The sequence below is a fragment of the Cariama cristata genome, unplaced genomic scaffold (assembly GCF_000690535.1).
Source record: "Cariama cristata isolate BGI_N322 unplaced genomic scaffold, ASM69053v1 scaffold14759, whole genome shotgun sequence".
NCBI classification, from domain to species: domain Eukaryota; kingdom Metazoa; phylum Chordata; class Aves; order Cariamiformes; family Cariamidae; genus Cariama; species Cariama cristata.
Genome location: NW_009635350.1, coordinates 8,831 through 21,643, shown reverse-complemented (window position 1 = coordinate 21,643; position 12,813 = coordinate 8,831). Strand labels below are relative to the sequence as shown.

General features: G+C 45.0%; 1 protein-coding gene across 1 annotated transcript; it reads left to right on the top strand.

Annotated features, from left to right (window-relative positions):
* Positions 1-516: 516 nt before the first annotated feature.
* GFI1B (growth factor independent 1B transcription repressor) lies at positions 517-10,590 on the top strand. Its single transcript, XM_009707516.1, has 7 exons — positions 517-570; positions 5,779-5,907; positions 7,447-7,593; positions 8,158-8,420; positions 8,702-8,839; positions 9,294-9,459; positions 9,928-10,590. The coding sequence occupies exons 2-7, from the start codon at positions 5,793-5,795 to the stop codon at positions 10,104-10,106; spliced, it is 1,008 nt and encodes a 335-aa protein (XP_009705818.1). The 5' UTR covers positions 517-570; positions 5,779-5,792; the 3' UTR covers positions 10,107-10,590.
* The last annotated feature ends 2,223 nt before the right edge of the window (positions 10,591-12,813 follow it).

The following is a 12,813-nucleotide window of genomic DNA, read 5'->3' as shown; positions in this document are numbered from 1 at the left end:
GAGACTGAAGTATGTGAGTGTGTGTATGTGAGACAGATGGTAGGTCTGTTTGTGAAAGATATGATGCGTGGATGAATGTGTGTAAAAATACAGGTTTCTTAAGAGCTATTATTTCTTTTTTTTTTTTTTTTTTAAAGAAAAGGCAAAATAACAAATGTCTGCTTGGTTTCACCGTGTCATGCTCTTTGTCAATATGACAGAGGAGTACTCCTGCAGAAGGCGAAGCTGCCCCAGAAAGTGAAGGGTGCTGCCCCTAGGGTTTCGAGCTGGGCATCGTGAATTCTCTTCAAGTTTTCAAAGTCCTGGAAAGTTTTGATAAGCAAATACTTTCTGGGCCGTGCTTCTCTATTGGCTGTTTCTTCACCGCCAGATTTTGACACAAATAATCTGATTGAAAAATCAGGGAGGGGAACAGGGGCAAAAAAACAGAGAGAGAAAAAAGGAGAAGTATCTATTTCAGCAGACTGCGACTAAGTGAAAAAGTGGAAGAGGAGTCCAGAGAGAAGACAACGTCTCGCTTGTCTGGGGAGATTTCAAGGCGAATCCAGTAAAGCAAAGTCCCCCAAACAGGTGATTGATTTATTCTTTTAAACACTTTTAATTTCATTGTTTTTCTCATTTCTCTGATATTTTTCTAAGCTTTTTCTTCTCCTTTGCGTGTGTTTGCAAATATGTAACATATTCCACTGTGTAAGTCACTTGTCCTGAGGATTTCTTTATGATAATGGTTCACTTAATTCAAATAAGTCAAACCTTTTAAAATTATATACCATATGCTTACTTCATTCTCACATGGGAAAATGATAATAGTAGAACAAAATATAAATGATGTGACAATGGTCTCAGATACCTGCATCCCAGCAAGCTCTATGAAGCAGGATTTTTTCTAGATGTAGACTTTTGTACTTGAGCATTGAGGAGAGGACATGCTATATTTTTCCTTTTAATTGCTCTTTTACGGGGCCAGACCTTTAAATTCAGAAAGCAGCACACCTCTGCTGACATCGATTAATCTGTGCCCATTTTGCTAGCTGAGAATTCAGTCTCTCCTGTTTAGGATTTTTGCTTCAAATCTATCTTTTATTTTATTATTTTTCCATCCTTTCTAAGTATAGGCTGATTATTGTAACAACTTTTAGCATATGGAATTAGCTATTTATAGATGCTTCTCATCTATCACCAGATTGATTCAGTACATTAAGTAGGAAAGCACATGATTTGCAAGTTCACACAGTGAATGCATCTATACGTTAAGGGGATATAGAATTTGTTAGATTGCACTATATAGGTCTATTTATCCATGAAAGTCTAAGGCAAAGTTTGCTAAAGCCAGTGGCATTCCCGACATCACTGGGAGCTAAGCGAGGTTGCTAAAGAACAAATGCTGCAATTATATTTTAAACATTTTTTTGTAGATACAATAGACGTACAAGCATTTCCATTCCACTTCTTGGGCAAAATTTCCACCATAATTTGCTACCCCTGCCATAGCGCCCATTTGCCCAGTCTTACCACAGGGATTAAAAATGTTCTGCTCATATTTCCACTAAAAATGTCACATTCAAATTAACTTGTCCCAAGTACTATCCATTTTGCAAGGGTGGACCAGTGAAGACATGGTTAATTTTGTTGTAAAGAACCGAAATTCTTTTTGAGTATGACTTTATATTTAAAGGGTCAGGAGTCCATAAAGCCTCTTATTTTATTTGGCCTCTTAAAAATTTCAGACACAGGTCGTGTTCCGTTTTGTGCTTTTTTCTTCAAAAATGTAGTCTTCTGAAAGACAAACTATTCTTTATTTTTGGAAGCTTCACCTTTGCCAGAAAGAACAGAAAAAAACAATATTAAGATTTTTAATAAATTAAGCAATGGGAAGGAAATAAGCCTCTTTTAGCCTAAAACTTTGTACACTCATCAAATTGTATGAAGACATATATCATTGCAAGTTAAAATGAAGTATTTCTGCTGAGTGTAGTGGGAAAAGGGTTTCATCTCTACAACTCACTTTGTAAATTTGAAAACAGGATTACTTGAATTTAGAGGTGTCAGCTTTAGAATAGAACTTACGCTGCAAATTGCGTTCCTGATTCAGTGTGGCACAATCCTGCCAACACCTGTTCCCAAATACAGTGTTTCGTGTTATGAATCGTCTCACTGAAGGAGCCGGAGAGAACAGCTCCGTAATCTAACTCAGTGAGAATATGAATTTCTTCTAAATTAGATCAAAGGGCCCCATCCTGTATTTTTGGGTACTGTGAGCTGCCATGCAGTGAAGTGGGAGTTAGGGCTTCATGAGGAACATAAGATCAAACAAAATTAGGATCCTGAAGTCAGAACCGTGCCCCGTCCACCCCCCCCCCAAAAAAAAAGCGCCCCTTTTAGTTTGGTTCTTGCACAATCTCCAGTATTCCAGTATTACATTACATTTTTACATGTGATACTCTGCAAAAATCACCAGAGAGCATCACTGAGGATGAAGGAACATTTCCTCAGGGCAGATTACTACAACATTATTGTACAGCTACATGAATGGCAAACAAATAGAAATTTGAATTCTAGCTGGCTACCGATGTTATATCCTGTATTGAATTAAAAAAAAAATGCCACAACACTTCCATTTTGGCTAGGTGCTCCTGCCCAAGTGATGAACTCCCTTGTGCACTTGCCAGTCAAGGTAGAAACTGCTGCCACAGGGGCTGGCAAGAACAGAGTCCATAAAAATAAAGTTTAATTTTTACCAAAAGGTTGAATTTAACTTCTGTCGGAAGCTACAGTGACTTTAATATGTAGCAGGGTCTGTTGTCCGTAGCACTACTTTCCCTGTGAAATATAGTTAGCCAGTAGTAGGAGCTGATCACTTGCTACTGATAATCTTGGGTTTCAAGGAGAGGTAGTATTTTTTCTCTCACAATCTGTGCTTCTAGCTTTCCTCTAACCCGGTTGTGTGAATCACAAAGACAGTCCAATGCAGTTGTAATTAACTACGCTTTGGGCTCCCAGTTCCTCTTTTCTCTGTCAAATGGGGTGGGGGAAGGTAGCTTCCTTTCGTAACGTTCAGTAGTGCCTTAAAGGTCGTTGTGCTCAGTCGAGGCCCTTATCAGCAGTCAAGATACTGGACCAAATTTGGCTTTTACATATGCTGGGGCAAACACATCCAGAAAAATCCCATTGATTCATGTGCATCCACTTTCAACCGCCATCAGAAAAGAGGGGCTGTACTTAGTGCCTTCGTGTACTTAGCGTATGGGTACTACCATGAAACACTGCAAACGGCAAGATTGCTTATGCCACCCATCTCCAGTCCTCTAATTTACCTGGCTAAGCCGTCTGGCTAACGGCATAGGGTCCTCTCGCCAGTGGGCAGGGAGAGAGACCCTTCCAGCAGGCACTGCTGGGTGCAGGCTTTCACCCTGCATTCCCAGTTACCTGCTGCCGGAGCCTCTCCCTCCACCGTGTAGGAAGCCCAGGGAAATTAACTGGTTAATTCAGGCAGAGAAATCTGATGTCTAAAGCTTGCTGGTATGAATACCCTCCATTGTGGACACAGTCCTGCCCCACCACGGGAAAATCCCTTTGACACGAGTGGAAATTCCATGTATAAAGGGTTTGTGGCAGGACTTTTAACTTGGGGCACGTCTGTATAGCAGAGTGCATCTCCATGCGCAGGTACCCCACCTGGGACTGACCAAGAGCAGCGAGACCCTCCGAGCTAAGCACTTCTGCTGGGATGCGAGGTGCACAGGCTAAGCAGAGCATGCTGCTAAAAGGGTTATACCCATTGCAGAACACTCCTGTGTTTGTACCAGCCTGGAGGTATTTCTGTGCCTGCAACCATTCGCCAGAGGTACACTTTACAGTACTTAGAGGGAACCTCATTAGACAGTTACAGGAAAGCAAATACAGCAAAGTACTTCAGCGTCCCTTCCCTCAAGAGCGTACTTATGGTTCATTCTCTGTACTGTTTTGTCCTCTTTCTAAAATTAAGAAATCTACTCTTGGCCTCTCTTTTCTCTTATTCATCTCAAGTGACATGCAAATTTCTTGGAAAAAGATGAAGAAAAACAGGTGAGTCATTTCAGAAGAAAAAATGGCTAAAGACACCAAGAGTTATCACTGAAGTCATAGAAGAAACAGTGGGAATCCTGGACCAGATTTAAAAAGATAGCTATAATTGCATTTCCAAAGGCAGCTGGGCTGGGGAGCACCTCACTCCCACCGACAACAGTGGGCTTGGCAGTCCACCCGCCCACAGCAGACCTCGCTGGGTGAATTCCACAGCACATGTACCTGCAACCGTAGGCACCACTATAAACGTGGCCCTTGGACCTTTAAACTAAACACCACTGGGCTATGTAATTATATTTGGCATGTCAGGGTAGTGCGGGCACTTCTGAATCCTAGGGAGAAGACCTTTTCCATCCTTGGCTCTTTGGGATTCCAGGAACCCACAGTGCTCTGTCCTTACACAGACGTTTCAGGTCATTCCTACTTAGCAGGAGCAAACTTGTTTGGTGTTTTTTTGGTTTTTTTTTTTTTTAGTAGATAAGTAGGCTAGACTTCAACTGCTCTCAGGAAAAAACAAAACTTAATAATGTACTTTCCCATCAACAGAGAGCCAGGCCAGAATTACTGCTGATTTTTCATATGAAATATAGCAGGGTTTGCTTTTGGTGCTACTATCCTGAACAACTACAAGGGAAAATGCAAATATGTATGCAAATAAGGCGCCAGCTGATATTGCCATACACAGCATCGAGCCTGTTGTCATAGTGCCTACATGAGAACAGTTACTAGCCATGGGGAGCAGGCACAGGGCGGGCTGGGTTCTGGGTAGTAAAGATAACAGATGCATTGCAAGAGAATTTGGTATGATTAAATTCAGCATTTTATGTTTGTTCCTAACCCGTCATTTCAACAGTCTGTGATATCTGAGTCAGATCCAAAAGGTAACCTCTCTCACCCACCACTTCTGCTCTGCCTCTGCTTGCCTGTTGTTTGTCAGCCGAAATACAAAATACTCAAGCTACGGCCAACAAGAAGGAAACCCACCACACATCATAGCTGCGGGAATTTTCCGCTGTGTCTCTCCTATTATTGATGTTATTTCTATTATTATTTGTGTAGCAATTTCACAGAGGAGCCCATGTCACGGCTTGGGACCGCGCTCTTCCAGGCATGGTACAAACACTAAGAGAGACCCTTTCTCAAAGGGGCGATCTCCAACCCACAGTCCTCACTGTGTCCTCTCAGGGAGGGTAAGGTCAGAGATGCACTGTGTCCTGCAGCCAGAGCAGAGAGCCACAAGAAAGAGATCCTGGCTTCTAAAGTATCTTTGCCACAGATGCAGTTTTGGTCTGTAACACGGCGCTCAGTTTAAGCATGCCTCTGTTTCTCCACCTACAATATAATGATAGCAGTAGTCCTTTGCCTCAACCGAGGGGTAGATTGTGAAGTGCAATTTTTACGGAGTATACTGTAACCTGCAATCCCATCTCTACGTTCAGTGGCAAAGACTATCTTGCCGTAAGTTTTTTCACTTAGCCCCCTCTACAGCTACGTGTTTTCCCCAGAGTTGAGATTCATCACACACCTAAAGCCACGCAACAATTCTCTGCTCTTCAGCTGGGTGGAGGGACCTTTGAGATAAACTCTGTCTCCCTAGTGGAAGAGTTTTCATTCTCATCACTGCTGCATACAGAGCTGATGTGCTGGGGCAACAATGAGAAATTACCTGCCAAATCAGAGATTTACTTGCCGTTTTTCTGTGTTTCTGCCCAGGCAGTGAATGGAAAATGCCACGTTCCTTTTTGGTGAAGAGCAAAAAGGCTCATACCTATCATCAACACCGCTTTGTGGAAGATGACCTGCCTATACTCACGTGGGATCCAATAACCTCTCCCTTCACTGGTGAGTCAATCTGTCCACTGGCCTTGTAAGAATACACCGAGGCAAATCAATAATTGATTAGGCAAGGTAAGGGAGTAGGACGAATGAGCTAAATAGCAACTAAGGGCTTCCACACGGGGATGTCAGTCTAAGGACAAACTGATCCCCTGCTGTGTGCCCTCTTTCTCTAGACCAAATCCACACTGTCCCACGGAACCCAAATTTAGATCTCGTTTCCTGCTGGGTTGCTGGGGAGATTTGAGGTATAAGATTGCTGTGTGGAGTTGGTTGTGTTTAGGAAAGACGGCCAACTTCAAGCAAATAACAGTGGGGAAAAGAGCTTGCACTTGGTTGTCAGTCTTCTATAAACTGACAACTCTGCCACGTCGATCTCCAGCTTGCTGTGTTCACTGCCCACATTCTCTCTGGACCTACATCTTCTCTACCTCAGTGTGTTACCACCTCCTCCTGATGATTTGCAAGGAAGGTTACAGCTAGAGTGAGAAAATACTAGTGATACCCTAACGCTGACTGTGAAAGGAGTCCTACACACTCACAGGTGAAGGGCCAACTGCTATATACTCTATTAACACCAACCAACGCTGCTGCCACCTTTGCCTGCTGTCCTCCCTCTGCTGCTGTTCTTGCTCTCCCACAGCCATCCAGGCAGTGGCAGGGCCAGGGCAATTATCTTCTTCCTTCAGGCACCATTCAAATTTTTTTTATTCAAATTTAGGATCAACTTACCCTTTGTTCTAGCCCTGGCTGTCAAATTAGAGTCCAGCCCTATCATAATTTTGATAAAAGAGAAAGGAGGTGACATTTTAATTTCAGTTCCTGCCATCATCCTTTGGCCATTTGTTGTGTCTTTCTCCGGCACACAAGAGGGTTTGGACAACAGATGAATACTGTCCTTCAGCAGCCCAGTCCCATCTCCAGCAGGAAGGAGGCACATGCATTGGACCTCTGTCCTTGTTAGATTCTTACTATAAAGTCTACTTCTAACAAGTGCTGGTTGGTCTCTTTAAGGACTGGGACAAGCATGGAGAAATGGGAGTGTGGGCAGGAAGAGATGAGGCTCTGTGGTCACCTTTGCAACTGCGTAAGCAGTTACCTCCCCTCTCTGCTTCCCTACTTGTCTGCCCATAAACTCAGGTTAACAATACCAAACTCTCTTAGGAGAGGGGTGGGGAGGTTAATAAGTTAGTGATTGTTAGTTACCCACACAAATGAAAATGGTTTTAAACGGGGAAATTATTCTTTCAGACATGTGGCCTTCTAGGGTTAATTTTCTCTAACTATATAGGGTATCAAGTGTCTTATCATTTCTTCCTGCCCCACTCTACCTTGCCTATCACATCCTGCTTGGCATTTCCCTTTGTCAGCAATGGACAGACCTTGATTGCCATGCTGATTGCACTACTCTGCACTTATTCAGGGAATTGAGCATGGGCTCACGTATCCAAGCATGAGTTCATATGTAAGTAGCAAACCCACCTTAATAAACTCTTCATTTAACAGCTAGAATAAACTAACTGTGACACTACTGTGTGATTACAGCCATAGGAGACAAGACACCAGAGGACATCAAGAAACAGGACGTAGAATGCGTGGTTCCAAAACAAGAAAAGAACCCTTCTGAACTGAAAGAAGAAAGTGTCCCTGTCCAGTACCTGAGCAGGATGCTGCCAGGCCCTTCAGCTCAAGGTCTGCTACCCAAGACCACAATTGCAAAAGAGGTCAGGGCTGAGCTGGCTTATGGAGCCCCTACAACTGGGTCCAGATTTTCAGTAAACGGCAGCTCTTATTTTGACATCAGTGGTCAAACTTGTCCCAGGCAGAGCTCATCAAAAGCATTCGGTATTTCCCTTTACGATTCCGGAATAGATTAGCATCTCCCTGAAGGATGACACTATGATTCCCAATGAGTGAGCCTGCAAGTCTCAAGGACTAATGCAGCTCTGCGCTATATGGGTCAAGGGAGGTGTCCACATGATACTTGTTCAAACATCAGATGAAGCAGGGCTAGTAGGGGGGTTAATATTCCCTTAGCATCTCCTCTCCTGTAAGATTTCCTCAGATTGAAATCAAAGTCATAATAGGAACTTTATATGGGGGTCAGGCTTTGAATCAAAGGAGGAGTTACCAACTCAACTCCCAAGGTCGGGCAAGTCATTAAATGGGGGAATGGTACCTGGGGAACTTTTTTACTGGTGCGCAGCTGCAGGCAATGGCATGACACTCACTTCTCCCTCTCTTTTGTAAACGCAGAGATGGCCATCCCAGGTCTGCAGATCAAAGACTGCACTAACACGACAAGCACCCCTGCTTTCTACAAAACCAGCTTTTCTTGGGATGCTTTCCATTTGCCATACAGCTACCGACAGATGTCTTCCACCATGCAGTCAGCCCTATTGGATCACCCCGTCAGCCTGTACGGAAGCCACCTCCTGCCAAGTGCTGAGCCCCCTCTAGATTACAGCATGCATTACTCCTCAGACATGGAGACCTACCACTGCGTCAAGTGCAACAAGGTTTGTGGCAGAACTGTGGCAGAACCTCAGGGATGGGGATGGCCTAGAGTGATTTTCATTGCATACATCAATGTTTCACTGGGTTACACCAAAGTGCAATGCATGCAGCTCGAAACGGGTTACCTACTTGTACTCCTTACTAGGGGACAAGGGCGCTAGGAATGATGCAGTTCACATGGCCACCAAGAGGGAAGAATCAAATAAAGAGAAGGAAGTTAAAACAGAGGTGGAGACATAGCCACCTCACGTCAAAAAAAAGTCACTGGCATTTTGTTTTGCAGGTATTCTCCACTCCCCATGGACTCGAGGTCCATGTCCGAAGGTCTCATAGTGGGACCCGTCCCTTTGCTTGTGAAGTATGTGGCAAAACCTTTGGACACGCTGTAAGCCTGGAGCAGCACACCAATATTCACTCCCAGGTGGGCAGCATGTTTCCAGAGAACCAGCTCTCCAGAGCTCACGAGTGCTTCGATCTTAGCTGTTGCTTACTCCATTATAAAGGAAGTGACATTTCCTAGGTTACAAACATGATGGCTTTTCTGTAGCACCCAATGACAACGATAGGAGCTTGGAGGACCATAGATCTTGGTCTCACAAATCTCAGACTGCCCTTAAGAATTCCTTGGATGGGAGGGAAGGTTCATTGCTACTGGTTCGCCTCCTCCTAAAAGGTGCGGGAATTTGGATCACAAGATGTAATCCATTTTCATAAGTAACCCTCCCCACATTCTCTTTGTACTGCACCTAGCATATCAGTCCAGGAGCCAGAAGATTTGCTTATCAAATCTACTATTCTCAACACTCTTAATGCTCTTCAAGCTCTGTCACCTGTCTTGAAGCCACAGACATCCCATGATTTTCTCTCCCTAACAGGAAAGAAGTTTTGAGTGCAAGATGTGTGGGAAGACATTCAAACGTTCCTCCACCCTCTCCACTCATCTGCTGATCCATTCAGACACACGGCCCTATCCCTGCCAATACTGTGGCAAGCGCTTCCACCAGAAGTCAGATATGAAGAAACACACTTACATCCACACTGGTGAGAAACAAAATATTCCCAATAAGCAAATGCAAATTAGAGTCCATCGTGTTGATATACATACATAATCCCCAAACACAGAGATATTGGACTGGGGATAAGCATCCAGAGGCACAGGGAAGTCATTCTTCCCTGTGCAGTAAGACAGCAGAAGGTCTAAGCATCACTGAGATGCACGTCCTCCTCTGTGTGACAAGGAGGTGGTTATTGACCAGCCTCTGGTGCACGTCATGGTTGTACCCAGCCCTGGATGCAGACAGGGCATGGGTCACACAGCTGGAAAGGACTGCCTCTGGTTCTTCTCACCCTCTGGTGCTGGATCAGAGTGCAGACACACTAGCAGGACAGCTGGGCTGGCACCACTCTGATGCCAAAGCATAGCCCATCAGGTCTGAGTCTGCTAAAGGGCATTTCTACCTCCCTTCTCTCATCTGTTAAGTGTTTATAACCATTGTCTCTGCCCTGCAGGGGAGAAGCCCCACAAATGCCAGGTATGTGGCAAAGCCTTCAGCCAGAGCTCCAACCTCATCACTCACAGCCGCAAGCACACTGGCTTCAAGCCCTTCAGCTGTGAGCTCTGTGCCAAGGGCTTCCAGCGCAAGGTGGATCTACGGAGGCACCGAGAGACCCAACACAGTCTCAAGTGAGGGATGGCTCCAGGTCTTTGCTGGAGCTCCCACTGACAGTGCATGCTCCAGGGAAGAAGACTCTCCCCAGCATCTCCATCCAGCGTGGGGCTGCCTACCTCATAAAGCTCATCTGGCATCCTATGTTTCCCAGGGGACTGGCAAAGCCATGTCATCAGCTTTGGTGTTCTGGCACCCCAGGGCTTTGCACGTCCCAGTAGGTGGCAAAGAAACCTATGGGAGCTCTTGCTTTTCAATTACAGCAGGTACCAACCCAGATCTGACATCACCTGCTTAAGTGCAAATCCAGAGTAATTCCTCCAAGGTCAGTATTACTCTGGATTTACACCATGTGCAGAATCCAGTTCATCAGCCTGAGCAGCAGTGAGGTGGGAAGTCCTGGGCTGGCAGCAGCAGCAATCTGTGCCAAGCTAGTGCTGTAACCATGTTCTGCTTTGATGGTTAGGAAGATAAGGCTAGGACATGCAAATAAGGCTGCATCCAGTGAGCTGTGTTCAACCTGGACAGGGCTTCTGCAGAGACTTGCCCAGGTCAAATTCTGGCAACAGACACCTGAAGTAATTTTCTTTCAGCAAAGCATTTACTGTGATCAAATGACAAGTTAACTGTGTTGTATTTTTAGCTTGGTGTAGGAGGAAAAAACTGAAAAAACAGCTCCTATCCCTAGCTAATAGCAGGGGTCTCCAAATGCATTCCTCATACACACCATGCTGCAGAGATCCCTGGGTTAGTGGCAACCAAGCAAGTTCCAGGAGGAGCCATGCCACAGCACTAGGCATAAGCTAATAAGCCTCGTGTCTCAGTACCATGCGTGAGAGGTTGGCTGCTCTTGGAATCCAGGCTGGTATGTTCCACAATTTTTCACTGCATGCTGGATGTATCGACTTAGGGCTGTCCTGGGCAATCCTGTGTCACTGCATGGTCAGGAATGGCCCTTGGATATCAATGTCAAGGGCCAGCGCTCTGCTTTCCAGCCACTCTTAAAGGAGGAAGCAACCTAGCCTGTACACATTGGCATAGTATGCAAGTACCTTTTACAAATATTATACAAACAGAGCAGTGCTATTTCCTCCTTCTTGCAGGTCTAGGGGTTGAAGGAAAGCACTGGAACAAGTAAAGAGCCAGTTCCCCTCCAAGCTCTGCTATGTTCTCACTATATAACCTTTGGCAAGTCACTGCACTGGGCTTTTATTTCTCCACCCCTCCTGGTGATGTGGAGTCATTCACTCAGGTTTGTAGAGTCCCTTGAGTTCTTAACAGGAAGGACAAGTATTATTATACATTAAAAAGACAAGTGCTTTCAGTTAAGCAGAGTATTGTAGCAGTGCACAGCCCACTCCATAACTACATCCCTGAACACATGGCCTTGGACAATGACACCAGTGGGAAGTAGCCTGGAGAACAGGCTGTGGCACCAGCCATTTCACTCCAAAAGCTCATGAAGGAAGGCTGCCATCACAGGCAAAGAAGAAATGGTCCAAGTGGAAAATTCATTTATTGCCAGGAGGGAAGAGGTCTGCCCTGCCCTCAGTTACACTGCTGTAAATCCAAAGTTATTCACCTAAGAACTAAAATGTAGTTGCCCCTGTTTTATACTGTGCCTAAGCTGTTAGTCATTAATATGCATTCTGGAAGCTCAAAACAGAGTCTGTACTCCTGGCTTTACTTGTACACTGTAAATATGTATTTATACTTACTCTAATGTATATTTTTATTGCACTATACCAGACATGTACAGGCCTGCTGGGATCTATCTGATAAATCTGTTCCCTCTTGGTAACGGGGCTAACAGTGTATTTCATGTTGAAAGCTTCTATTTCAAGAAAGGCTCATACTTGGCTCTGGAGATGCAGGCAGTGGGGATAGAAGGGAAAAGGAAAAGGGAAAGGGTACAGCATTGCCCCATATGGTTTGAGTGGAAATAAAGATGGAAATTCACGTGCAGAACAGGGCTCCCAAACTTAGACATGAAAGAAGTAAAAAAAAAAAATAATCAGGGAGCAGGGGCCTATTGGCTACAGAACAGCCACGAACAATGCTCAGCGCTGGGGATCAGGGAACATTCATCTTCAGAGAGAGGTGGGTGCAGAGCCCCACACAGGCAGCTCTCCAGAGCAAGAGGGCTCTGCAGCTACAACCACATCAGATGACAGGGGATTGTGTGCCCAGATGATGGTGTTACTAAAGCCCCTGTTAAAACTCTGCTATCCTTTCCTGGATCATGCCAGAACCTGGTTAGGGCAGGGACTCCAGAGGAGGTGTATAATGTGACAGAACTGGGCTTAGGGAACTGGTCCCCAGGTCCTGTCCGTGACACCAGGCACACACACGTGTGAACACTCTCACACATGTACACATGCCCAAGACTTACTCAAGGTAAAGTCATTTCAGCTTATTAAAACTGCTGCCAAAAATGCAAACCATGTTTGTTATTCCCCTTGTCCTCCACAAATCTGCAAACAGAAATATTTAAAGAGCATGTCAGCATCGAACTGCTCAGGAGCAAACACCCTCCAGCCCCAAAACGCAGGGGCACACCAGCACAGACTTCCCCCTCTGTGTCCTGGGGACAGCAGGTGTGTTTGACTCACTTGAAGCTCCCCAGTTTTGGTCATTCTGGAGGGAAGAGCTGGCACACACCGATCGGCACTGTTGCAAGACTGCCTGTAAAACTACCCATAAAAACAAATCAGACAGCTGGTTCTTC